Genomic DNA, 26,083 nt, shown 5'->3' on the forward strand with positions numbered 1-26,083 from the left:
GCTCCTGTTTTCCCCTTTGCCAAGTTGAATTTTCTCTTACACACTGTTGCATGCAGTTGTGGTTCCAGATCCCATTCAGGTGACTTTTTCTGTTACATAAAGTAATTGCCAGTATGAAAACTTGAAACTGACCTCAGGTTTGGCTCAAAAATTTGAGATTTCCTGGCCATGGTGAGCATCTCCATCACAAAGACACAGACGTGCTCATTTTGCTTGGGATAATTTCTGGTTCTACAAATAATAATTTTTTTTTGTATTTAATTGTTGCCTGGGGCAACTTAAGCAGGAAATATGGTGAATGTCTGTGACCGTGGTCACAGGGGTTTGCAGGATGAGAGAGAGACGAGATTGTTGGCTCCATGATGAGAAGGCTTGATTTATTATTTTATGAGATATATATAACACTATGACTATACTAAAAAGAGTAGAAAGAAAAGGTTCTCAGAAGGCTAGCTAAGAATAGAATAGAGAACTATGACAACAAAGATCTGCGTCTCGGCAGAGAGCGAGAGCAGCTCTGCCGTGAGTGGTCAGTAAATGCAAACATCCACAGGATCCACCTGCTGCATTCCACAGCAGCAGATAACCATCATCACTGTTTATGATGATGTTATATATTTATATATATTGTTTATATTTGTTGCTGAAACTTCTCAGTTTCAGCAGAAAAAATTCATCTTAATGAAAGGATTTTAATGAAAAGATGTCTGCAACAAATGTCCATACTCAGATTTTTTTTTTTTTCCCTTGAACTAAGGGAAATGATACTGTATTTCCCATATTACTTAGCAGCACACAATTATATAAATATATATATATATATATCTAAAATGTATATAATTATATAATATGTATATTCCTACGCACGGTCTAGATCTTATATCAGCAAGCATGTCTCTTTTGTGACCTTATTTGAGATCTCTAAGCTCTGAAAAGGATGTTTGAGCATTTGTGTTTAGTGTTCCTGGGTGCTGGTTCTAGGGAGCTCCCCTGGGTGGGAGGTTTCCACGCTGGGTAGGCAAAGCACTTCACCCCACATTTCCAAATTCTCCTTGGGGCCAGGCACCACTGTTGTTTTCATTGCAGCACCTAATTTGTAGGTGCTTAGTCCTTCATTAGGTTGCAAAATCAATTAATAGCTTTCCACTTGTACTCTCTCTTGTAAGTTTTCCTGTAATTTAATTTCCACTTAACTACGTCTTGAGCCAAAATAAAAATGATTTAATTTGATGTTTGAGCTTCTATTCCTTTCAGCTGGTTCCTACAGGAGTCTTCTCAGTCGTTGTTTACTTTGGAATTCTCAAATTTCAATGTCAGATCACCTCTGTGATTTGTTCAGTTTTTCTGAATTCTGATTGCTGCTGTTGGTATGAAGGTGGCCAGAAGTGGAACAGAGCTTAGGTGCATTTTCTGTTTACTGCAATGTACTTTGGGATTTCATACTCCTCAAAATTCTGCAATGACTTGCAAACTTTTAATGTTGTCCAGTACCAGATTTCTTTCTACATTTCTGCATACAAATTACTTTTTTTTTTCCTCACACCATTGAGTCCTTATGTGTTTGTTTCCTGTGGGTTGGTGTTTTTTTTCCCATTTTAAATTACTTGTATTTATTTTTAGCTTTTGTTTTGCCAACTAAGTATTATTTCAGAATTCTCTCTCAGCTCTTACAGCAGGTGCAGCATTTGTTATTGTACATTTGATGGTCCAGCAGTTTAAATATTTGGATGATCTGGAGGAAAGGCTAACAGCAAAACCATTGTTTATATTGACACAACTAGTTTTTTTCCTCTCTCTTGAGGCTGTTTTAGCAATATTGCAGTAAATATTATGTACAAGAAAAGAAATCTAGCGCTGTATCCTTTTTAGAGCAGCTTTTTGTTTTGCTTTTTTGTTTGCCTCTGTGGCCCAGGATGGCCAGGATCTGCAGGTGCTTCAGATGGCTGGATTTGCATGTCACCTTAGCTATTGGAGAATACAAAAATATGCAACTATTTTTTGTGGTGCAAAGTAATGCTGGAGAAAAATCTGCTTGCATTATACCTATCTGAATTAATTAATTACACTGCTGAAAGGAAGGAGTCAAGTTGAATGCCCTGTCAGATGCCATGTAATTATTCTGCAGACCTGTGAATAACAAAGTCTTTTGGGCTAAGTCCCTTTCAAACTGACATCTTTGTATGACTGTGTATAGAATTCAAAACCAGTAATAAATGATCCTGTATGTTGATTTTATTTCATAGAATTGCCATGGGCAGGAATTGTTCCTGAACTATTATTACCTGAAATATTTTGAGGTCTGAATTAGCAAAATGTTATGAAGAGTGCCTGTGGTTTGCATTTTACCCCAAGTGTGAATATAAGCTGCTAGTTTGATTTGATTTTTAATTATTTTTTTTAGTCTGAAAAGTCATAGAATCAGAATGTCAGGGGGCTGGAATGGGACTTACAGATCATAGTCCCAGCCCCTCCTGCCATGGGCAGGGACACCTGCCACTAGACCAGGCTGCTCAAGGCCTTATCCAGCCTGGCCTTGGACACTGCCAGGGATAGCCAGGGCAGTTTCTCCCTGGGAAACCTGTTCCAATGCTTAACCACCCTCACAGTAACAATTTCTTTGTAATATCTGACCTAAATTTCTCCTCTTTCAATTTGCACCCTTTTCAGTTGCACCAAATTGCACATGCAATTACTCCTTGTCCTTTCACTATAGTTCCTAACAAACTTTTTAGAGGTGTTACAAATTCTCAGCTTCTGATATTTTATGATAGGCCATATTATTTAAAAGAATTTCCTTTTTCCTTACTTGATTTTGTGTGGAAAGTTTGTTTCTTTGTATTTGCTTTGATCTCTTTCCTCTGGATTTTTTTTTCTGTTGAAGTTGTTCAAGCTCTATCTCTCGAGATTTCTGTATCTTATTGGCTTAATCTTTTAAGAATGCTGAGTTTTGGAAGCTGTCTTAGCAAGTGTTTTCCTTTCTCTGTGGATTGACTGTGTAGTAGCCTGACCACCCAGATGCCACACCAGGGTACTGCTGAAATGTGTTTTGGTCCATTGCTGTTCAGGAAGGAGGAATATAACCCTTAGCATGGGTTGGAAACTGCTCTCACTCGCTTTTCTCCCTCTCTTCCCAGTCCCTTTCTTAGATAAATATGCACACAAATATATCTACACAGTGTAAGGAAGTTCTGACAGTGCCTGTATCCCTGCTATAAATTCCTTTATCAGGCCCCTTTCTGATCTGTATTTTAAGCAACATTTCTTTGGATTGTCCGGTACCTTCAAGTGACAACTTTATAATTATTTTGCACCGTGTATATATGTGTAGGTTTTTATTTAATTTCTTTCCAGGATTTTCAGTCTCAGCAGGCTTTATGCCCCACTCCAGAGCCTGACATCTACAGAAGTTATTTGGGATGTGGGTCATCTTGTCTTAGGGTATGAAGTTAGTTTTGTAATTGCAGCCTTGCCTGGCTGTGCAGTGACAGGTCCTGTCTGGAGATCATTTCCGGCAGTGTGCTGGGTGACTTGCTGGGGAGGCAGCACACAGCTCTGGCCTGAAGCTCCTCTCTTGTGACAGCCCCATCAGCAGCCTCTGGCACTGTGTGCTCTGATGCCTGAGATCTGTTCATCATGAACAGCCACTGAAACATTTCCTTCATGATTTCCAGCCCTTTCCAGCAGAACTTTAACTATCCTCTTAGGATCTGCTTCTGCTTTACGAATTCATAATTTTTTGGTAGTGTGGGTTGGTTTTTTGTTTTTTGTGAGCAAGAAAGGCCATAACATAAAAATTGTAGTTTGAATAAACTATATGCAGCATGATTTTAAAGGCTTGCTTGTAGAGACATGCATTTAAAGAGGTTTTCTCCCCTGCACAGCAGGAGAACATGGTAGTGAGCTTTACTGAAGTTGCAGGGCAATTTGGAGAGAGGATGCTGTCATAGGGTGTGCCTTTAGAGAAAAAGTGACCCATACACACCAGACAGCAGTAACAAAGGATAAGCTGTATCATACATTATGTATGAGGCAACATGCAAGTGATGCTGTATTTAAGTTAATTAATACCTGTATAAAGTATTTTTAAAACTAAATTAAATTAGCAAAATTAGTAGTAGGCTTTCTCCACCAATGCAATGATATGAAACCTAACATACTATTTCTTGTTTGGAATATATTTATATTTGTAGTAGCATTTCAGTTTGAGAAACTTGGGAGCAGAGTAACCTCTGTAGAAAGTAAAAGGATAATTTGGAACCATTTGTTTAAACACTTGTCCCCAAGCCTACTGTCTTCCTCAGGCTTTGTATTCCTTTGCCCACCAAGGTCCCTGGCTTACTTGGCACAGTGACAGACTGTCACTGAGAGATTTTCTATGTGAAACTCATCTTGAGCCATTCTCCTATGTTTGTTCTTTTTTTTTCTTTTACTGTGGCGGTGTTTGCAGTGGAGTAAATAATCTGCCTTGTGTTTTAGAGGACACAGAAGCTTGTTTTAGAAACAGATGAGCTTCTTTAGCTAGGAGCAGTGTCTCATAAGTATCAGCATTGCCCAAGGGTCCTGCATCAGTCTCCATGTGATGACTGCAGTAGAGAAGACAGTGTTTATGCTCTTGTAATTTTTGGTTTAAATAGGCAAGGCAGTGGAAGAGGGAAAAAGAATAATTAAGATAAATGATGTGGCTAAAGCCTCACAGATGGCATTAATGCTTGGTCTTTAATTCTTCATCCTGTGCTCTTTCCCTTAGACCACTCTTCCCATTCCTGCTGCAGTTGTTGAATTGGCCTAACTTTCAAATTAGTAAGTTCTGGGAAAACTTCCAGTGTCTCCTTTTGGCATCTTGTCTGTTCTTTCTGCTTTTTCTTTCCCTATGGTTTTGCATCTTTGCATTCCATCTCTTGCTAAACCTAGATCCCACTGAAACCTGCTACAGTATTCTGAAATTTGCCAAATTAAAACTTGCTCCTAGAGTGTGCAGAACTCACTCCTGGAATTTGTTCATGCTCTGGTTACCTGCTTCCTTGAGCTCACTAGCTGATAGTTTGCAGAACTTGTTTTAGGTGTGTTTTTAAACCACAAAAGGAGCAGTTGCTGTTTGTAGTACAGTTCCAGGTCTTTGGCTGCAGGCTTGCTCAGGCAGTCGGTAGGGAGCTGTTCCTGTTTCCAAATTCTTCCTTTCTGTATTGTGGGCACCTGTGTGCAGTGCCCAGACTGGATTAACACATCATTATGGAGCACAGAGGGGGCTCGGTGTGCAGCTGCTGTGCTAGGATGGGAAACCTCCACTGCAGCCAGAATGATGCAGTGGCCCCAGAGAGGAGCAGAGGGGCATCCTGGGGCCACAGGGGTGTCATAGCTCTGATTTCCTTCAGGGAGCCTTCTTGCAAGATCCTTATGTCCAAATATCCTGGCTGCATTCTCTCAGTTAGTAAAAATCATTAAATCAGGCCCAGAGCTCTTCAGATTGTTGAGTTTCACCACTGTCATCAGCACATCACAAAAAAATAAGAGCAAAACTGCTGGCTCCTCTGTGAAAAGCTGTGAGTGTGGGGTGTATTCAGCTCATCCCATGCTCTGACTTTGTGCAAACCTTGAAGTGGCTCTGACTCAGCCCAGGATCCTTATGCAATGTTCACCTGAACAGAGAGGGTGAAAGACATTGACAGAAATTGGCTTCTGTAATCTAAATTACTCAATGATAACTTTTAATTGCTTGCTTTCCAGAATCACCAGCTGCTGGGAGGCATTAGTTTTACTCTGTGTCTGGAGTATGTAGGCTGAAAATAAATTACTTCTTCTGGGCAGGTGTTATTTTTAGATTTAACACAGCAAAAGGTAGTGTGTTGAAGATATTTCCCCTTTTTGAATAATGACATATTTTTCCAATTGTGATAGCAGCCATTAGTTTTTTTCAAAATTGTTGGGCTGCATCATAATTTTAAATAAATATTAAATGTAACTGAAGACTGTAGCAAAATATGAATTAAATGCTGTAAATGTAAAGATTCCAAATGATTACTTATAAGGTGTTAAAAGAAACAAAATCAATTTTTACTTGAGAGCTGTGATTGATATAATTTTTGTTCTATTGCTTTTTACGTTAGCTTTTGGCAGTATCTATTTGCTTTTGTTTAGCTGTCAGAAATAATCAAAAAAGGAACTGCATGGTAGTAAATATAATGTATATTGTATTGGCAATACAAAACAAATACAAAAAGGACTTCAGAAGGACTTGAGAAGGAAAACTACACAAACTCAAGGGAGTGAATTTGCTGTCTTATACCTCCCTGAGAGATGAGTACTTCTCTGTTAAGCTGAGTAGATCTGTAGGAAGGCTAAGGTTAAAATGTGATAGGTTTTTATCACATTTTAATTCCTTGTTGCTTTTTCCTTTTAAATGAAAGTATTTTTACAGAAGTACGACTGTGCTATACAATCTTATTTTTGTGGACATTATGAATAAACAAATGAACAGCAAAACTAATTTGCCAATGTCCTAACTGGAGAAGTCAGTAGCAGGGTGTTTTACATCTCTGTAAATGTATCAAAGGGAGACAATATCTGTCTTATAAACATGTTTTGTTGGTAAGCAAATTCAGATTCAATGAGCTGTGATTGTCAAGGGTTGGCTAAACATTTTGTTGTATTTTTTTTTTTGTGGCTGACTGATTGTATGTGTTAGCTTATTTGAAGAAACTTTGCACTGTTTTGCGCAGTTTGCTGATACTAAGATATGGTTAGAAGCAAATGCTGTCAAAGCTCTTAAAACCCTCCTCTGATGTCACAAACATTAAATTAAAGTAATATTTTAAAGTAGTCTGCTTTTGGTGAAATTTGTGCAACTTCTAAGGGGTTTTTTTTTACCATCACAGTCTTTAAATCTCTTGTGCTTTACAAATAATTAAAGTTCTGTGCCAATTGAAAATTCAGTTTCATTTCATTTAAAGCCACTGTTAGATGAAGAAAATACTTAATATTCCACTACTATTTTTTTCAATTGCAGTTCAAGCTTAGTTATTCTAATTCAGATGGAGTGATGAATTTGGGGGTAAAATGGAGTAATTCAGGGGTAAAATGGAGACTTGGAGTACCTGATGATGTTTTATTTCAGATATTATTAGTTACTAAAGGTTGTGCTCTTAGTGTCTGACAAAGCTAAACAGGGGCTCTTCAAGAAAATGTGTTTAAGAGAAGAACATAAATGTTCTGCAGGAGCAAAACAGGATGGCCGTATTCAACAGGTGTTTATAAACAGGATTACACAGCAGCCTTTAAGACAAACTGCCTTCTAATGCCTCCTTCCTCCCTCTCTTCTGCTGTAGAGCTTCTTGCTGGAAATGCAATGAGCAAACATGATCAACAGCCATTCAGCCAAAGATTTGTTCTCATCTTCTTCAATTCCTTACTGTTAGACTACAGACTACACTGTTTCCAATCCTTACCTTCTCAGCTCCATTTGTATCATAAATTGGTTTTGATTTCTGCCTCGGGGTACTGGCTACCTCTGGCTACCATTTCTGGTTTTTTTTGTTTGTTTGTTTTTGGTTTTTTTTTTGTTTGTTTGTTTTAGGGTGTTTTTTTTTTTTTTTTTTTTGTTGGTTGGTTGACTTTTTTTGGTTTTTCCCTTCTACCTTCCCCTTTCTCTGATTCTTCTGCCCAAAACAACAAAGGGAAATATAGGTTTATTCCTCTCTTTAAATATTTTCTTTCCCTGTCCTATGAGATTTTTCTCCTTCTGGCACAGATCCATTTTTGTTTGTTTTGCTGTTTAACTCTTCCTTTACTGACACTCACAGTCTGTATTGGCATCTGTGTCATGCCTGCTCTTGCCTTTTACTTTCCTACTTGACCTGCTGGCCAGTTCTCCTCCTTTTATGTCTAAGTTTGTTTTATTCTTGTTATGCAGTTATTTTTCAACCTCTTGAATCCAGTTTATTGCTTCTTTGCACAGTCTCTAATGACCTTCTTTTGAAGAAAGTTCTAAACCAGGACTCCATCCTCATTACTGACTCCCTGTTTACCTAAATGTCACTGCTGATCTGCTTGTAGCTTTTCTATTTTTTTAGTTTACTTATAAATTCTTTAGTATAGGACACTGTTATTTCTCTGTTTGTACTGTATTTAGCTCAATTAGAGAGTTGTTTCATGAGTGGCATTGTGGACTATTATGAAATTCCAAATAACTGATACACTTTTGATTAAAGCTTCCTTCCTCACCACCTTCTCCCTGGGTATTTGACCAGATCAAATTACGTAGGTTATAGGTGGGATTGATAATAAGTAGCATTTTAAAATGGCACATCTAGTTATCTGCAAATGTTGGCTCACAAATTTGCATTGTGCTACAAATTTAGAGCAGAGTTTTGCTAATCTTTCTCATGTGAACTGACCTACTTAAGTCAGTGGAGTGCTAATATTTGCCACACAGTAAGGATTTGGCTCATAATCTTAGGGAAGGCATTTGCATGCACGCTGGGAATATTGTCTAGGGTTTTTGTTAAAGGCTTCCTCCTCATTCCATTTCTCTTTATGAGATTGTTTTTAACTTAAAAATAAGAAGAACCAGGTGAATGTGATTTTACCCAGTTGTCCATGAACCTCTCCAATGGTGAGTAGAGAAAATTATCTCTGGATGAAAGTTACAATTTTGACTTCACAAAAAAATGTCCACTTTGCTCCTAGGAAAAATGAAAACACCTCTATCTGCTTAAATTACACCTAAAAAATAACCAGTGTAGGCTGTAAATAACACACCATAGAAATAGTAATGTTTGAAGTGATTGAGGACAAATAAAAGTTATTAGTGAGTTTTCCTGGAAGAGCAGGAACAACAAGAAAGCCAGAATTTTCTCAACCACCTTGGTCACATAAATGGAGAGGTATTTACAAAGAAAATGGTTCCAGTATTTTTTTTACAGACTGTCAGTGTGACTTTTTTGATGTTTTACTCATCATTTGCATAATATATTATCTATTTATTTTCAATAATAATCTTTCCATGTGATTCTTTTTCTCAGAAAGGACAGAACACATGCTCATTTTCTGTGTATTTGAAGATAGAAGTTGTTCCTATGCATTTTTACTCAAAAGTGCTGCTTGATTTTTGGGATCAAATGCCCTGCAGGGTGACATTTCTTTCAGTTTCAGGAATCATTACAGTAATAGGAGGAAGCTTCTCAGTGTTACCTTCACAAGGGAATCCATGCTCTGTAATACATCAGGGACAAAAGGAAGGCTAAGGAGAACCTCCATTCCATATTGCATGCAGGGGGAAATAATAGTGACAAAGAATGAGGAAATAGATCAAGTACCTAATGCCTTCTTTGCCTCAGTCTTTAAGAGCAAGGCAAATTGTTTGTTGGTACCCAGTCCCTTGAGCTGAAAGACAAGGATGGGGAGCAGAATGGAGCCACCATAATCCAAGGGGAAATGATCAGTGCCCTGCTACACCACTGAGACACACACAAATCTATGGGATCCTGAGGGATCTGAGGGAACTGAGGGAGCTGGTGAGGGTGCTCATGAGGCGCCTTCCATCACCCACCAGCAGCTCTGGGTAACAGGGAGGAGTGGGTCCCAACTGCCTGGAGGGCAGCAGGTGTGAAGTGTGATAGAACCCATCTATCAAATGGGTTCAGGGAACTAGAGGCCTGTCATCCTGACCTCAGTGCCAAGGAAGGTCATGGAGCAGATTGTCCTGAGCAGCCTCAAGCTGCACGTACAGGATCACACCCAGCCAGCCCAGGTTCATGAAAGGCAGGTCCTGCTTGACCCAGCTCACCTCATTCTGTGGTGAAGGGACCTTGCTGGGTGAGGGAAAGGCTGTGGATGTTGCTTACATGATCTTTAGTAAAGCCTTTGACACAGTTTGCCACAACATTCTCCTGGAGAAACTGGCAGCTCTTTGCTTGGATGGGTGTGTTCTTTGCTGGGTAAAAACCGGCTGGATGGCTGAGCCCAGGGAGTGGTGGTAAATGGAGTTAGAGCTAGCTGGCAGCTGGTCTCCACTGGAGGCTTTGATTTGCTGCAGGGCAGGGCAGCTTTCCAAAGGGATCTGGACAGACTTCTGGAAGGGCAGGCAGTTTGCAGAGATGCTGAAGGGAGGTGACTTTTGACCCAGACTGGTGTAACTATTAAATAGTTGAGAGTAAACTGTTGCACTCTTTGCCAAGGACTTCGGCAGAGGTGGGATTTTGTGTGCACTGTGTTATGCTCATAGACCCCTTTGCCTTTGGAGAAACAAATCCAAGGTAAGAACATAATGTGTCAGGGAAGGGCTAAATAAATCATCACATAGATTAGAACCATGTTGTCCAAACTAAAGATCAGCATTTGCAAGGCTTCCTTCCTCTGTTCTGAAGAGGACAGGGCAGATGCTGGAGAGCGATGAGTACTGCCACAGTAGTGACTGATGCTCTAAATGCAGAAATAACATTCCTAGTATTGTAAAATGTGTTCTGTATAGGTGCAAGTACAGAATAACTTCTCTTACTTTCCCACCTGCTCAAATGCAAAGGTTTTACAATATTGTTAGGCTGGAGATGGTTCTGCTTTGTTTTGCTTTATTACTGAGAAAAAGATGGAGGTCATTCTGTTGCTATTCTTCTTTCCATTCCAGCCTTGCTTAATCCTGAAATTAGATGTTTATTCCTGAGCAGGTTTTTATGTAGTTCTCTACTTTTTTCAAAGTCACGTGCCAGTTTGTAGGAATAGCAGGGTACTTGAATTTTCCTTCAAGAACTGTATGTCCTAGGTCATTAGAAAGGAAGAAAAACAAATACAAATAAAAGATAAAAATTGATCCAGTGTTACACAAAATAATATAGTAATGGTAAAAACTGAATTGTACTTTCCATATTCAATTCCAGGGCCTAAAGCACAAGATTAATCTCTGTTGGTTTTGTGGTTGTGCACACTCTTATCATGCTGTAGTGGTGGTTTTGGTATACAGCCATTTGCTTTCTCTTCAAATATTTAAACTTCAGTGGTGCTTACCTTTTCTGAATACATATTTTCTGCAGCAAACAGCTTGTGGTTTCTTGAATAGATACCAAAAGCTAAAGGAAACTGTTTGTCTGTTCACTTGAAAGAATTTTGCTGTAATATAAACCATTAAGCATTTGGAATAAAGAGAAAGCTTTCTTTTATAAATCAAGTGAGTAATTTTCCTCTTGTACTTATTTTCATATTTCTGCATATATGCATTTCAACACTGCTTTTCCAAGGTGATGGGATAATGAACTGAGAGAGTAGCAGGTTTAAGAAAACCAATGACCTGCAAACATTCCCTTTGTCCAGCTTTTCTTTCCTGTACAGGGAAGCCAGAGAGGTGGTTCTTAAATACTTTGTAATTTTACATTTATCTACAAAACTGAGGGTAAAAAAAGATGAGTAACAGCTATTTTGTCTTATGTCCTCTGAACGGTTGCCTCTGACGAATCCTTTTGCACAGGCAGATACTTGGCAGTTTCGGTAATATTTGTAGAGGCTGACATTGAACGACTGTTGCTCTTGCTGCAGATGTCAGTGAGACTAGCACAAAACCGCGGCCGCATCTCCGTGTGCAGTACGTGTCCATGCAAACGCCTTTCATCAGCTTGAAGTTTCTTCTCCCTCATCCCCTCCCTCAGCTCTTCTCCTTGCCCATCTCCGCGGCGGAGGAGCTGAAATAATTACCTGCAGTGTCATTTTTCACTTTGCTCCATGCAGATGCGGTGCGGTTGGGCCGCGGGCGGGGAGGGGCCAGGGTGATGCAGCACGGGCGTGTGACAGCGGCGCGGCCCGGCTCGGCACGGCTCGGCTCGGCTGCGGGCGGCTCGGCACCGCTCGGCTCGGCTCGGCACCGCTCGGCACCGCTCGGCTGCGGGCGGCTCCCGCTGCTGCAGCCGCTGCGGGGCCACTCGTGCTCGGAGTACCTGCGACACAACTGGGCTATTCTTTAACTGTGCGAGAAGTATTCCCTTCACGCAAGCTCCCTGCTGGCTTTCTGCATCCGTAATTTCTCGGAGCCGTTCTTTCCCCTCCTTCTTCTTTTTCCCTTTCTCCCCCTTTTTTTCCTTCTTCTATTTTTTTTTTTTTCTTTTCCCGCTCGTTGTTCGCCCCCCTCCCAATGTGTGCTGTCTCAATAGCCCTCATTATGCTGTGCTCAGTGGCCCGGTGTGTTCCCCGCCTCTGCTAGGCAGTGGCAGCATGGATGGTGCTCTTGTGACGACCTCTGCTGATGCTATCAGTCCACTGCGGATAGGCATGCTGAGTAATCCTGCTGTAAATGGGCGAGGACACGGACACACGGAAAATTAACCACAGCTTTCTGCGAGACCACAACTATGTGACTGAAGGTAACGTAAATATTGTCATTTTTCTCTTCTTGCATTGCATATTCTATGCTGGGAATGCACTGTCATGTTTGGAGATGCAAGCTGTTCCTTTTTTTTTTTTTTTTTTTTTTTTTTTTTTTGCTTTTTTAAACGGGGGGATTTTAGGGCGTTTTTTCTGTGGGATGTAGCAACAGAATCTGTCTGAATTTGCTGAATCCCGAAGACATTCTGTCATGCTACAGCAGCGTATGAAAGTACACGGGCTGGAGAAGGTCTTGCATTGTGCTGAGTTTCTGCTAGTGAGGTGTGCAGCACCTGGCATTGAATGCTCACTAGCTGCAATGTAGAAGATTGGAAGCACTTCATTACTAAAAAATAATAATAAAAAAAAGGTTTGAGAGCACCAAAGTAAGAGAAATAATCTGTAAAGTTAACTGTTTGCTGGTGTAATGAAGGTTATGCATCTCATTTTGGTAATTATATCCTGAGCATTACAGACATTGCTCAGTTGATTGTTCCCTAGAGAACTGTATACATTTAGAAGGCATTTAGAAGGGATATGTAAGCATCATCCTTTGAAATGCTGCTGCTTGCTTTCTGTTCCTTGTGCAAAGTACACGAGAAAAGAAAAGGCACCTTCATTTTAAATCATTCAGTGACTTGTAGGTTATTACATAAAAAGGAATTTTCCTGCAGGTGACATACCTTAAATGCTGAGAGAATTTACCTTGAGAACGTGAAATGGTTGGGTCAGGTACTGGTCTGTATTTCCTTGCCAGAAAGTTGGTTTAAGAGTAGGCCATTTTAAGATTGATTGAACAGGAGAAATGTGTTTGTAGGTGTTTGACTTTGCAAATATATCTGTATGTGCAGTTTTAACAGCACTTTTCAGCAGCAGAAACAGTAACTCACTGTAGGCTTATATAATATGAACATACTTAACATCAGGGTCAGCCAATACTCCTTGAGACACAGTCTCCAGATTCTGTTGTCATTTGATCAATGCTCAGTCACTTAATACTCCCATGCTGCATCCTGAAACGTGATCAGCTGATGCTCTCTTGATTATTGATGATTTGAATTGTTTTAGATTGGAGAAAATAGTAGATGATTTTTGTCGTGCGAGGACCACAAGGCAGATTTTTCAGAAGAAAAATTAAAAATGCTGTGTACTGTAACTGTTACCAGTGACTGGTGTAATTGCTTGCTAATCTTGCCTCTAGGACATTCTTTGCACTCTGGTTCATGTTTTGGTGCATTTTCAAATTTGTTTTGAAGTTTTGGGGTTTTTTTTTCAGAATGATGATTTATGTTTTGAGATGTGGTCACCTGTTTGAAGGAACTTTAAACTTTGTTTAAATTTGTAAATTCATGCCTTGGATTCTGCAAAATGCTCAGTATAATTACTGCAGTGTACTTGATACATGGTGAATTTCAGATGTGCAGCAATGTTAAAAATTGAATTTTCAAGTCTCTCTTGTTTTGTGATCTGAGGAAAATAATTAATGGTGGATTTTTCAAACACATCTTCTTTTATATGTCATGACTGTTCTAAAAATTAGATGGAGATTTTTAGTAGTTTTTGTGACACTGCTGGGACAAGTGTTAGATTTTTCTAATGTTTTATCTTCACTTGATACTTGCATCATAAGGACTGGATGTTCTTCTGTCATTGCACATGGAGGGGCTTGTCTGAAATGGGTAAAAATACAATTTGAATATCAATGCTGACCTGTTTTATATTTTTCCTGTGATCAGAAGTCATCATGAAATATGTTGGCATCTGTTCTTGAAATCTTCAGTAGCAAAATATTAGTTTTTCATCTCTGACTAGTGTAATTCTTGTTGGGAATGCAGAGTTTGTCAGGTGTAATAGAATTCTTCACAGCTGTTATTTCTGACATTGCCACACCTTTTAAAAGCTCTTGGAAATCATGAGGGAATGGGTTTATCTGTGAAATTTTTCCAAGGAGACCTTCAGATGCTCGAAGAGGAGCATCACGAATTTTAATTTCTCATTGATACACTTAGTTAAAAATGCATAATGAATATATTAGTTAAACTGCTGCTTTAAATATGCTTTGTTTGTTCTTCTGTGGGATTTTGTATTTTTTTGTTTAAAGATTTCGCTCCTTGAAAGAACTTTAAGACTTCTCAACTGTAAAGGTGTGCAGTCCTTTCACAGGCCTTATATTTGGTCCTGGACATTTTAAGTGCAGTATGTAGCAACAATAGAAAGGCAGTATTGTGTTACCTTGTTATACTTCTTTGGGGTCCAATCCAAGATTTTCTTTGGCTTTTGTAATCCACCATTTAAAATGAAGAAATGCTTTATGTGGTGTCCAGTGTGTTAGAGAAGTTACAATTCCTTGTTGTTTGTGAATAATCAAAATTTTATCTCATTTTCACAGTTTTAAAGTCTTGGTAAGTGGTGTTCTCTGTCCTTGTTATTCCATGCAGCAGACTACATTAATTTACAAAAGGAGGTATTTCTAGCCCTTATATGTACTTTCTTCCTGTAACTACTCACTGAGGAAAGTAAAGGCAGCAATAAATCATGAAGATGTAGGTTAACTATAGCACTGCTTTACTTCTCTACCTGGTTTACTTTTTCAGTGATTTAAAAAAGCCCAGACAGTCAGATGACATATGAATTCAGGGTATAGGAAAGCTGTGAGCCAAATCTGATTTGCTCTGCTCTCACTTGTGGACTGAAGGTGTTCCTAACAAAACTGCTTGCTTGAGCAAAGTCAAATTTCATCTCTTTGATAGGTCATTATTTTCTGACATTGGGATTATCTGTAACAAATTTGGCTTTACCTTGACTATGGAAAATTGAATTGGTTTTTAAATCTCAACAATTTTTTGATTTGTTGTTATACTGTAACTGTTATGCTATAATAGACATTATAGGCACACATATGACAACAGTGAGTACCTGGTCCTGTTTCTCCTCTTACATGTGCACAACTACAATGTGGCATTAAAGCAAGCAGAACTTGAATAATTTTGTCATTTAAAGTCTTTAAAATTATGTTATGGTGGCACAATGGAAAAAGGTGATTTAATTCCAGCTGCAGTATACAGCAAATTTTTCAATGATCACTTTCAAAAGTAGCTTTTGAAGCAAACTGCTTTAATTGGAGTTGTTTGTGTGAGGAAAATAGAAAAGATCTGGTATGGCTTGTAAAGAAAGAGAGAAAAAATATCTGAGGCTTAGAAAAAATGAGCTGTGAGGAAAGATCGAACTTCTTTGCAAAGGTGGTGAAACACTGGGATATATTGCCTAGGGAGCTTGAGTAATTTTTATCGCTGAAGTTTTTAAAAGCAGGTGACATAGATGTCTGTAAGAAATGACATGGGGATAGCTGAGCCTCCCGTGGGGCAGAGGAATGGACTAGATGACCTCTGAGATCTGTTCAGGCTTGTGATTCATTGCAGAGCTGTGTTTTATCTTAATTGCTTTTGCACCACAGCTGTGGGAACCAGTTGCCCAGGAGGTGTTGGGTCAGTAAAATGTGTTATTTCCACAGCAACTGCAGGAGCACTGAGGAGAGAGGAGGCACAGGAAGAGAAGATGGGTTGGATGGGAGAAACATGATCCTTCATTACTGTACAGACAGAGTCTGTGGGGGAGAGAGCAAGAAAATTGTGAGCTGGGGGAAGGGGGATAAAGGAGGCTTCTGTGCTTTAGAGGGCAGAGGATGTCCTTCAGTCTTAGAGTTCCCTTGGTGTTACCTGTGCATAAGATTAATGGTAAAACTGACAGGACTGCTGATACACTGGGCTGTCACAGGGCCTTGGGATCAGCCGCACAGGATCTGATTCTGAGCAGTGAATTGCCTGGTGTGCTTGCTGTGCTCCTGGTAGGGACAAAAAGTTGCAGGAATCCATGGTGCCACTCCTACTCAACTGTTAGATTAATCCCATGACTCTGTATTTTACTGATTTAACGATTTACAGAAATAATGAGCAAAATTTGCTATTCTTGCCAAACTGTGTTAAAGGATGTGTTTCACCTCCATGATCCCTAATTTATTTGGAGAAATTTTTCTCTGGCAATGAAGACATATTGCAGTTTGCATCCAGACAAGTCTAGCTATGAATTGATCCCTGCCTTTTTATGGAGTATCTCTGTTTTGGGAAGGAATAAAAAGATGTTTATACATCCAGTTTCTGGAGAGACATAGGTTCCTCCCCTGGTCTAGGCCTGCAAATGCAAGTGGAGCCAGTGGAGTTGCACTGGTGCAGTGGGGCAGAAGGTGACCTGCACTATCTATACAATTATATGGCCAAATTGTTCCATTTGGTTCCATATGGCTTAACTTCTGTGAAAAAATTAATCATGTTAATGGTGTATTAATACCCTAAAATATGATATTTGAAGAATTATGAGAATTAGCAGTGCAGTACAAAATATATTGAATCATAAAATGAGAAATGTTTATTATAGAGGATAAAGGAACCCTTTTTTTCTTAATTATTGTAGAGAAAAGTCCTGTGTAGATAATAAAAACAGATTTGAGGGCTTTTCTTTTTTTTTGCTTTAATGAAAAAAGTATCTCTCTTCTTCAGTAATCAAAAATAGAGGAAATTATCAATTTTCATCTGCCAAAAAGAAATTTATTTATGATCTTTTCTTTCATAAATATCTCAAATATAATTTGAATCAGACCTGAATACCTGAGGTATTAATTGGATGAATATAGCAAACACGTAACACTCTGTGGCTCAGGCTCTCCATTGGTCAGTCTAGTTCACCGATTTCTCCTTATTAAGAAAAGTATAAGAGGTAACTCTTCTTCTGAACCTCCAGCAATTCAGGATTTATGTTGTGAATATTGATGATATTTAATCTTTTTACAGAAATAATTTTGAAACAGTTTTAGAATTACCCTGGAAATTATTACTCATTCTTAGTGTAGTCACTTGTGTTATTTTTTTTCCTTGAATTGAGGGTGAATAGGGGTAAACCTTGTCAAAGCATGACTTTGCCCCTTGTTAAACAGGATATAGTTATGTCTTTCTGTGCATGGATTTGGTTCTTTTATTCACAGTGATATTCAGATGAATGTTGTGAGTAGCCTTGAAGATTTGGATTAGTAAGGTTTATTCCATCCAAGTGATGTTGCTGACTTTGTAATCTTGATTTATGCAGCTTAGTTGGGTGCAGCCACAGAGGCAGAGCTGGAGCATTGCTGCCACTCTGGCTTGCACTGCAGTCCTGTCCCTTTGCTCACTCATGAAAACCTGCAGCTGGATGTGGGGTTCAGCATCCAGGAAAACCAAACATTGGTACTGCCTGAAGCTTGGATCTGCACAGCACAGATATTTAAGGCAATGTCTGCACGGGTGACATGGGCCTGCAATTCTCTGACCGCCAGAAAAGGGAGGATGGATTTAGCCAGAGCGAATTACCCTGTCAGCTTGCCATGATGCAGCACCAGCTACACATTCAAAGTACTCCATTCATGCTACATTTATTAGGCTCATAATATTGTTGTCTCTATCTTGCTTGCCAAATGTACTTGATGAAGAAATCATAAATCAGGATTGGGGTTAGGATGTTGATCCTAGGCTGGGATTTTGCAGTTTCTCAGTTTGCTGTTCCCAGCTTTCCCAAAGAGCAGGAGTGTGCTAGTGGTGACTTGTTACTGCCTCCTCAGAAGATCTGCCTCTTCAAGGAGTTTTAAGGACTGGTTGTTAGACCATCCTGAGAGGGCACTCAAGCCACTCTGAGCTGCAGGAGGCGTTTCAAAGGTGTGCAGTTAACTGGGTTTGGCTCTTCATTTAATGTCATGTTCTCCACACAGCAGTTATTCACCAGTGTCACATGTACCCTTAAAGCTTTACCAAGTGTGATTAGGCTGGGCTGCAATCTTCCTGTTTGCCAAGGAATAAATCTCTGATGCTGGATCAGTGGTTTTGGTGGATTGCCCTTAGGGACTGATGGCAGCCTTGGCTCTCTCTGCATGCATATGTAATCAGCAGATGATCTTGCACTCACCATCTAAATAATAAATGTATTTGGTTGCTGTATAGTGGTAGAGGTCCTGGAGAAGTGAATAAGATGTATTAACAGAAGAAAAGGACCATGTGAAATATTAGCTAAAGCCGAGCTCCTTTCATGACAGCGACAACAAGGAGCTGAAAAAGAGGATAATTGCAGCAATCTGGAGCTTTTCCAGGTGCCAGCAGACTAGAAACATTATAAATAGAAATGTTTATAGAATATTTAACTATATAGCTGTTATATGCAATAGACTGAGCTACATATAAACCTTAAAACCAGAAGTTCAGGACATCAGCTCTGCAATGTGTATGTAAGATAACCATGGGCATAGACATACAATCCATGGAAGCTCAATTTTTTTCTAATTGAAACTGACAGTTTAAAAGTATTGAATGATGTAAAAGTAAACAATGTTGTACAGGTAGAGTCAGTGTCATTGTTCACTGTGGGAGAAGTTTATTTAGTGTATTTATTATTATGAAAACCATACTTAGCAATATATTTTCTATATGTTTTCCATGTAAACCTTAGGCATTTCAGCAATACATCATATATTTAGATGGTGAATTTAGAGAATGGTAGATGTTGCTCTTGTATCAGTTTAAAATATGAAGCACTATACAATAACACTGAATATTTTATAATGAAGAACTGACTATCTTTTATTACAGCCATAAAAAGGTAATCCATCCTCACTATTTACCCTGTGTTACTACATCATTACTAGTTGTATCCTTGGAACTTCCCATCCACAGTTTATTTAATCACCATTGCAAGGCTTTGTCCCAAGGACTGTCTGCTTAGAGAACACAAATTTTTGGCTCAAAGTGTAATCTCAGTGTAATTTCAGGCTAATTTCCCTGTAGCCAGGGAAAGGTGGTAATCTCAAAAAATTAGATAAAGTTAATATGGGCACTTTTTGGATTTTTAAAACAAGAAAGGGTTTTAAATTAACTTCTAGCCATGTTGAGGCACCTTCCTGATCAACTATTTCCAAGGTTCTCAGGTTAATGCTGAGTTTGCCCTTAGTCATGAGTGTGGTATATTTTACTTATTCCTGGTGAAAGTTCCCCAAATCTTTACCAAGAACAAAAGCCCCACTGAGCAAAGCAGCCATATATATGGTAGGAGAGTTCCTATTCTCAGGAGTGTTACCTTGCTGAAAAGCTCTTTTTCCTGTTTTATTATTGCATCAATGCAAATAAAAGCAGACTGTATTTTGCCAGTGAAAGACAAATAATAAAAATGTACATTAAGAGATTTGATTCCTAATAAAACTTCAGCACAATATGCCATGCAGTTCAGTGACTTTTGTGAATTATTAATATGACAGGGTTTGGGATCTGTATTGTTAAATATAGCAGTGTTTGTCTCTTTCATATTCATGGATCCATCTCTTACAAAAAAAAGAAGAAAAGGATGCAAACATCTGTATTATAATGACATTTATGTGTTTTATGTAGAGTACAGAAAAAAGTAAAAGACTGAGGGTTGGTTTATTTTTCTCCAGTTCAGTGCAGGTCTGATTAGAACTTAGTTACTGTTACCATACTTCTTCCTGTTTGCAGTGCTTTTGTTGTTCCTGTGACTCAAGTTTTGCAAATAATCAGTGACTGTACAAAATAACATCATTTACGTAAATTTTGAGGCTAATGCTGCCTGTGGTAATGCCGTTTGCATTAACGATAACCATAACTGGCACAAACCTGCTCTGCCAGTTTGTAGTAGAAATAAAGATCATCTGAGTTGAATTAAATGATTGTTTATTTCATTATCTCAGATTTTAATGACTCCATATTTTTTCTCCTTATTCTAAGATGTTAAAAATAGAAACAAAAAAATAGTTTTCAAGCAACAAGCTGGTCACCAATTAGCAATAATTTATTTTTAGACTTTCATCCAGTTGTGTTGGACTGTTTGAGAGGTTTCAGTTTATGATAGAACCTGGCACAAAGTCTTCAATAAGTGTATAGCTGTAAATCAGAATCTGTCTGTTATTATTTCATAAATTATTTCTGATAGAATGTCTTTATTTCTACATTGTTCTGTGATAAAAATAAAATTTCAACTAATAACATCAATAATAATAAATCAGATAAATTCAACAAATAGGCACAGTGGACTGGTGAGTGTAGGCCTGAATTGACTGCCAAGGTAGCACATGAGACTCTTCATCATGCTACATGTTAATTTGACACCCTGCTTGATTTGATCTCTGTTATTGCTGCGTGCAGATCTGTGATATGGGAATAACCAGTACAAGATGGAGTCAGATGTGTATTCTATAGTCTTCTTTTGAATGGAAGATTTAGGTCAAGTATATTCTCTTTAATCAGCAGTGAAGATCAAAGTGGAATTCCCATATGCAGCCTCTTTGAAATAGGTAGATGTGAATTATTACATCTTACAGAATTTCCTGGAATGCCTTACTAAGAGTGCAGTAAAGTCATATGGATGATGGTTATTTTCATTGCTCAGGTACAATACGAATAACATTTTGTGCATGTTGGTACACAAGAGTATGCTACACTCACAGGTTTGTGGATCACTGCTACTGCATGTTTCTGGTGTGCCTGTGTTCCTCCCAGCTGCTCTGCTTGAAATGTGAATCTGGATGTCCTGGAATGGCCATGGAGAAGTTTCAGCACTGGGAGGCAGTAGGAGCTGGTGTGTAGGGCACTGTCCTTCAAGTCCCAAATGACTCACAGACCTGTTGGTTGATGTGTGACAGGGCTGCTCAGGGGAGTGACACTTGTCTCTGACTGGGGCAGAACTTTTCTTCCACCATGGTGTGACAGCAGTGTCCTTGAACTTCTGGTTTTCACCCGTGGTGGTGATGAGCTGATGAGCTGCAGCTTTCTGAAAATCTGTTTCCTTGAACATGGATTTTATTTCCCATGATTAAGTGTGGCCTTATTTGATAGAGTAGACATTTCTGTGCTTCCGCATGCATTTCAAAAAATGAGGGAAACAGAGTACAGGCCTTCTGTGTTACTGTGCAAATGTTACAAAAGGTGCTAGTTTTAAAACAAACAAGTCGCATCTGTTAGCAGTTATGATGTTGCAAATCAGCCAATTATATTAAAACTTCAATATTTACTAGCTACAAGAATTCACTCTACATCCAAATATAGGGTTTTAGTTGCCTTAACTTTGAACTGTGGTGCAGAAATTACTGCTGAATGTGATTTGTACAGAGTAGAAACAACCAGCTCTTTGTTGTGTTGGTTTTTCCCAGCTTTTTGGTTTAAAATTGTTTTAAACCAAACAATTGAGATTGAGAATATCTTTTACTTTTTCCGACTTTTAAATTATTTCAAGGCATTTAAAATCGAGGTTTGAAATTGACATGGATGCCATTTTTGTCAGCAAATTGCCCATTCTCCAGAGGAATCAGTAGCCTGGGACGCCCATCTTTCCTTCCCTGCTGCTTTGGAGCCACTCCCATTGCATGGGAAGTATCAGAGCAGAGGGGGAGAGGCTCTGGTTACCCCACCAGCCTCTTCAGAAAATGTCAGCAAGATTGGCCTGGTTGACATTTGTTCCTTGCTGGCAGGGAGGGAACCACCACAGCAGCCTGCTCCTGAGAGCACAGGGGCCATGGTCAGTGCTGTCTTGTCCAGTGCAAATTTGGCACCAGAGTCCCATTGCTGCTCCCTGTGACCTGCTCAGTGGGCACCAGCTTGGTCAGCATGGTGAAGACTTCCAGAGGAGTGAAGCTTACTGCTGTGCTCCTTCAAAACCACCTTCTTGGAAGGCTTTTGCAGTATTTATGCACAGTGGAAGGAAGGGAGGAAACAAAAACTATAAGTACACTAGAAAAATGTCTGACAGCTATCCCGGGAAATGGTAGTAATGTAGTAATGTTAAAAGTGAAAGCAGAAAGCTTTGATGCTTCTGCACTATAAATAATTACTAACAAAGGTGATTGCCAGTGTGGAGAGTTGTTTGCAGAGGGATTCATTTCTGATTGTTAAGTGTAAGTATATTTAGACAGAAAATTATTTTTGTTCCTGAAAGCCAGGGAGTTGTTGTAAATGGGAAGAATTAGCAGTCTGGATTCCACAGAGCAAACACCAGCCTGGTTATTACAGATGAGACTTGATGAATATAGTTATATTGAGGTTAGCACAGGAAACTATTCCTATATTTTACATTTTAATGACTGAACTCAGTCATTTTCTTTTTAGCAGCTGAATTTATACAGTTTTCTTGAAAACTCCTCATTTTGGCAGTCTTCTTTTCTGAAATGTTGCAAATATTTCAAAGCCTTTAATGAACCTCTTGCTAAGTCACCTTTGATCCAAAAATCTTCATTGAGAAATTTGTGCATATGGGCACAGACATAATCTAACACAAAAGTAGAATCCAAATAATTGAAATTAAAGAAAAGAATAAAAGAGCTGGCCAGAGTCTCCTATACTTTGCCTTTAGAGTTTTTGCAGTCCAGATATTGGGGAAATAGTGCCAATTACCTGCAAGTTTAAAATAAATACAAGTAACTAGAAGAGACTTGACTACACGTGACAGCAAGAGTTACCTAAACATTTTAACTAGGACATGCCATTATAGGTGGAACCTGCCACTAGGAGAGCTGCTGCACACTCCAAGCAAACTTGAGCACAATTTTTTCATATAAAAACAGTAACTTCACTACTTTACATATGCAAGGAAGGACAAGGAACTTGTTAAAATCTTGTCTTTTAGCTTATAAGTGTTGGTTCTTGTGAGCTTATCTAAAGAGTGTTTTTTTTTCTTTTCCTTGTTTTTTGCCCTGCTGAGAAACCTTCTGATGGAACACAGAAAGATTTTCCTTTATTCAAAACATGCTTTTATTAATGGAAGCATAAGCAGAGTTTATTGAAAGAGTTCAATAGTAGCTCATCAGGTTAAAGTAGAGATGGGGTGAAACACCTGTTCATCATAATAGCTCTTAAAAGCAGTAGTCCAAAAGATCCCTTCAACATTTCTACAAATAAAAACTCCCAGAGCTCATCTCTTCAGCTGTGGGGCTACTCAGATAATTTCCATGGATTTCCATTTCTGTTTTCAAAAATAGCTGCTTTAAAAACTGTCCACTTTTTATGTTATGTTTCTGTAAAATAACTGATTACTCATGCCTATATCAGATATTTACAACAATTACTGTGATATAAGGCATGAACTATAGTTTATCTGTATTTAAGATATTTTAACTCACAGATAGCTGTCAGACTGGCTATCAGGTACTCTTTTTTCCCAGACTGATTCTCAGATCCAGTAACATACCACACTTGAAGAACAGAAAGGAGCCTACGTTGATCAGTTCCTGTAGGTCAGAATTTGGGCTGAATCTAAAATACATCTGTTCCCCTTGACAGCTGACATGTGGTCAAGACTGGAAATTATGTAAGAGAGCATGAATATTTTTGGACTAAATATCTCACATGAATAATTAACATTTTCCCCTGGTTCACACAACCTTCTACCCAGGCAACAGATGGGTAACCTTAACTCTTAAACCTAATGGTCTGTCTTGAAGTTCCTTTTCATGTGCTTCTGGTATATGTCTTCATACTGCTGAAGTTCTTTTGATTTCCTTTTGGCTGCTTTCCAGAACATCTTTTAATTCCTTTTGTGAAATTTCCATGTCAGCTTTAATTCCTGCCATAAGGCAACTGTTGCATCTCTGTTCAAGCAGGACCCTAAGGCTTTAAATTATCAGATTTTCTCTCTCTGGAAGTCATACTCCCTGCTCAGACTTCAGAGACATCAATAATATGTAGATCCAAGCACTGCTGGGGAGAGAAATAAGGACACAGTATTCCTTCCTTGACTACAGTTACTCCGTTTCCATTTGCTGCTTGACTTGATTGTAATGATACTTGGCTTTTATCTGCAGTGCTTGCTACTGTTTGAGTTCCAAGAAGCTTTATTTAAAATAAAAGGGGAGTCCAGCCAAAACCACGACTCATTTAGTACTCTCTGCCAAGTTATTTCTGCTCTCTGTATGTATATCCATTGAATCTTGTGAGGACAAGACCTGGAAGTGTCGCTTAGTACTATTCTTTTACTGTCATTCAAGGACACAGATGTGACTCAGAATCATCTTGGACCTGATTAATTGATCTGTAGATGACCCTCGGGTGGAGGGGGAAGGTCTTTTTAAAATGTGAAGAGTCCCTTCTTCTGCACCATTTTACTGAAAAGGAGTTTTTGGGGGGAAGTCTGGCATCCTTCTTGGTTAAGATCCCAGTTAAAAATATTCATATCAACAGACCTGGCTGAAGGACAGGGTCAAGATTTTATCATGTTATGATAAGGGAAAAGCTAATGGCATTTTCTCTTTGTTATTACTCACCCCTGAAGGTGAGGGTGGCCGAGGTTCTTGTTAATAGATCTCCTGCAGCAGATTAGAATGAAATGACACGGAATGACTGTTTTTTAATATATATTATAGATATATTTATGTATGGATTATTTTAGAATAATGGGCTTGCCTTGGAAAGGAGGTATGTAGCTATTTTGGTTATTGTCTACCTGTAGTAATATAACATTAGAAAAGTATAAAGGTACCACTTCAGAAAATACATAAGGGAAAGAAAGAATGAGAAGAAAATTATAAGATTGGATAAGTGGAGAGGAAAGATATCACCACCCATCTAGCAAGGAGATTTGATTTTTGTTATTTGGTGTCTGTTAGTTGAAGTGATGATCTCTATCTTTATCAGCTGGGAGTGGGGGAAGCCCCCAAAACACAAAGTTCAATGGGTTAATAAATGTTCAGGTTTATGTCAGACATCTCTCCCTTACAGGAGGGGTTGTTTTACACTGTCTGATGTAACACTGTGGATCACATGTCCTCTGGTGGAAGGCCCCAAAAATGAGGCAGGGGGCACTCTGGGGGTCTTTGATGGTTTATGACACCTTCAAAGACAGAGCAGCTGCCTCTCATGACAGAGTGGTTGAGCCAGTTGTGCCCCATCAGAAGGGATGGAAACCTTCAGACCTGTCTGTGAATGCCCTGGTCCTTCCCAGGGAGAGGCTGTACAACTGAGCCTGTTATCTAAGGGTGATAAAAAGCATTTTCTGACCTCTGCTTCTTACCTGCCTTCTCCCTCACATGGCTCAAACCCCAGCCTGTGGCCTCTGTTGGTGTGTGCTCACCCCCTCTGCTCCCGGGCTGGGACCCTGCAAACCCAACCTTGGCAAAGCACCCTCAGCTATTGCAAATGGTTGATTGAGTCACTAACCATTAACATTTCAGTCCCCTATGCCATCCTACTGTAGAAATGATAGTGACTAAATTACAGAATTTTTTATTTTAATTTAATTTTATTTTTTTACTCTGGTAAGTTTTAAAAACAGAAACGCATTACCTAGGTTTGTTGGGACACTCAGGTTACCGTACATGTTTCTAAAAGTCATCTTTAATATCCTGACAGGTTTTTAACAGCCTTTGGGTAATTGTAATTTAGTATCTAATGAAGTCTATTGAGAACTTGCCACTGGCTGGAGCAGGATGGGATCCAGGCTTTACTTGGCTGTGCTCTATGTACATGTTGTAAGTCCAGAAAAATATATGTATATACGAACCACATATTTTGTTTGTGTTTTGAATCATGATTTTAATCTTACAGAATCATAGAATCTCTTGGGTTGGAAGAGACCTTAAAGACACCTTCCACTAGATCAGGTTGCTCAAAGCCCTGTCCAACCTGGCCTTGAACACTTTAAAGGAAGATACTCAGCTTCTCTGGGCAGCCTGTTCCAG

The 26,083-nt window shown here is 39.0% G+C and overlaps 1 protein-coding gene across 3 annotated transcripts in view; it reads left to right on the forward strand.

The window, feature by feature from the left end:
- PPP2R2C (protein phosphatase 2 regulatory subunit Bgamma) overlaps positions 1–26,083 on the forward strand; it is a 189,730-nt gene that overhangs the window by 43,824 nt on the left and 119,823 nt on the right. For 2 of the 3 annotated variants that reach the window (XM_058803032.1, XM_058803031.1), the window contains exon 1: positions 11,854–12,338. The exons of the other annotated variant lie outside the window; for it this stretch is intronic. Coding sequence is in view for 1 of the 2 variants with exons in the window: in XM_058803031.1 (XP_058659014.1) it covers positions 12,269–12,338 (70 nt within the window). In the remaining variant the exon portion in view is untranslated. Of the gene's footprint in view, positions 1–11,853; positions 12,339–26,083 lie in introns of those variants that run through there. 3 annotated transcript variants of the gene reach the window in all.

Source organism: Ammospiza caudacuta, chromosome 4, assembly GCF_027887145.1.
Source record: "Ammospiza caudacuta isolate bAmmCau1 chromosome 4, bAmmCau1.pri, whole genome shotgun sequence".
Lineage (NCBI taxonomy): Eukaryota > Metazoa > Chordata > Aves > Passeriformes > Passerellidae > Ammospiza > Ammospiza caudacuta.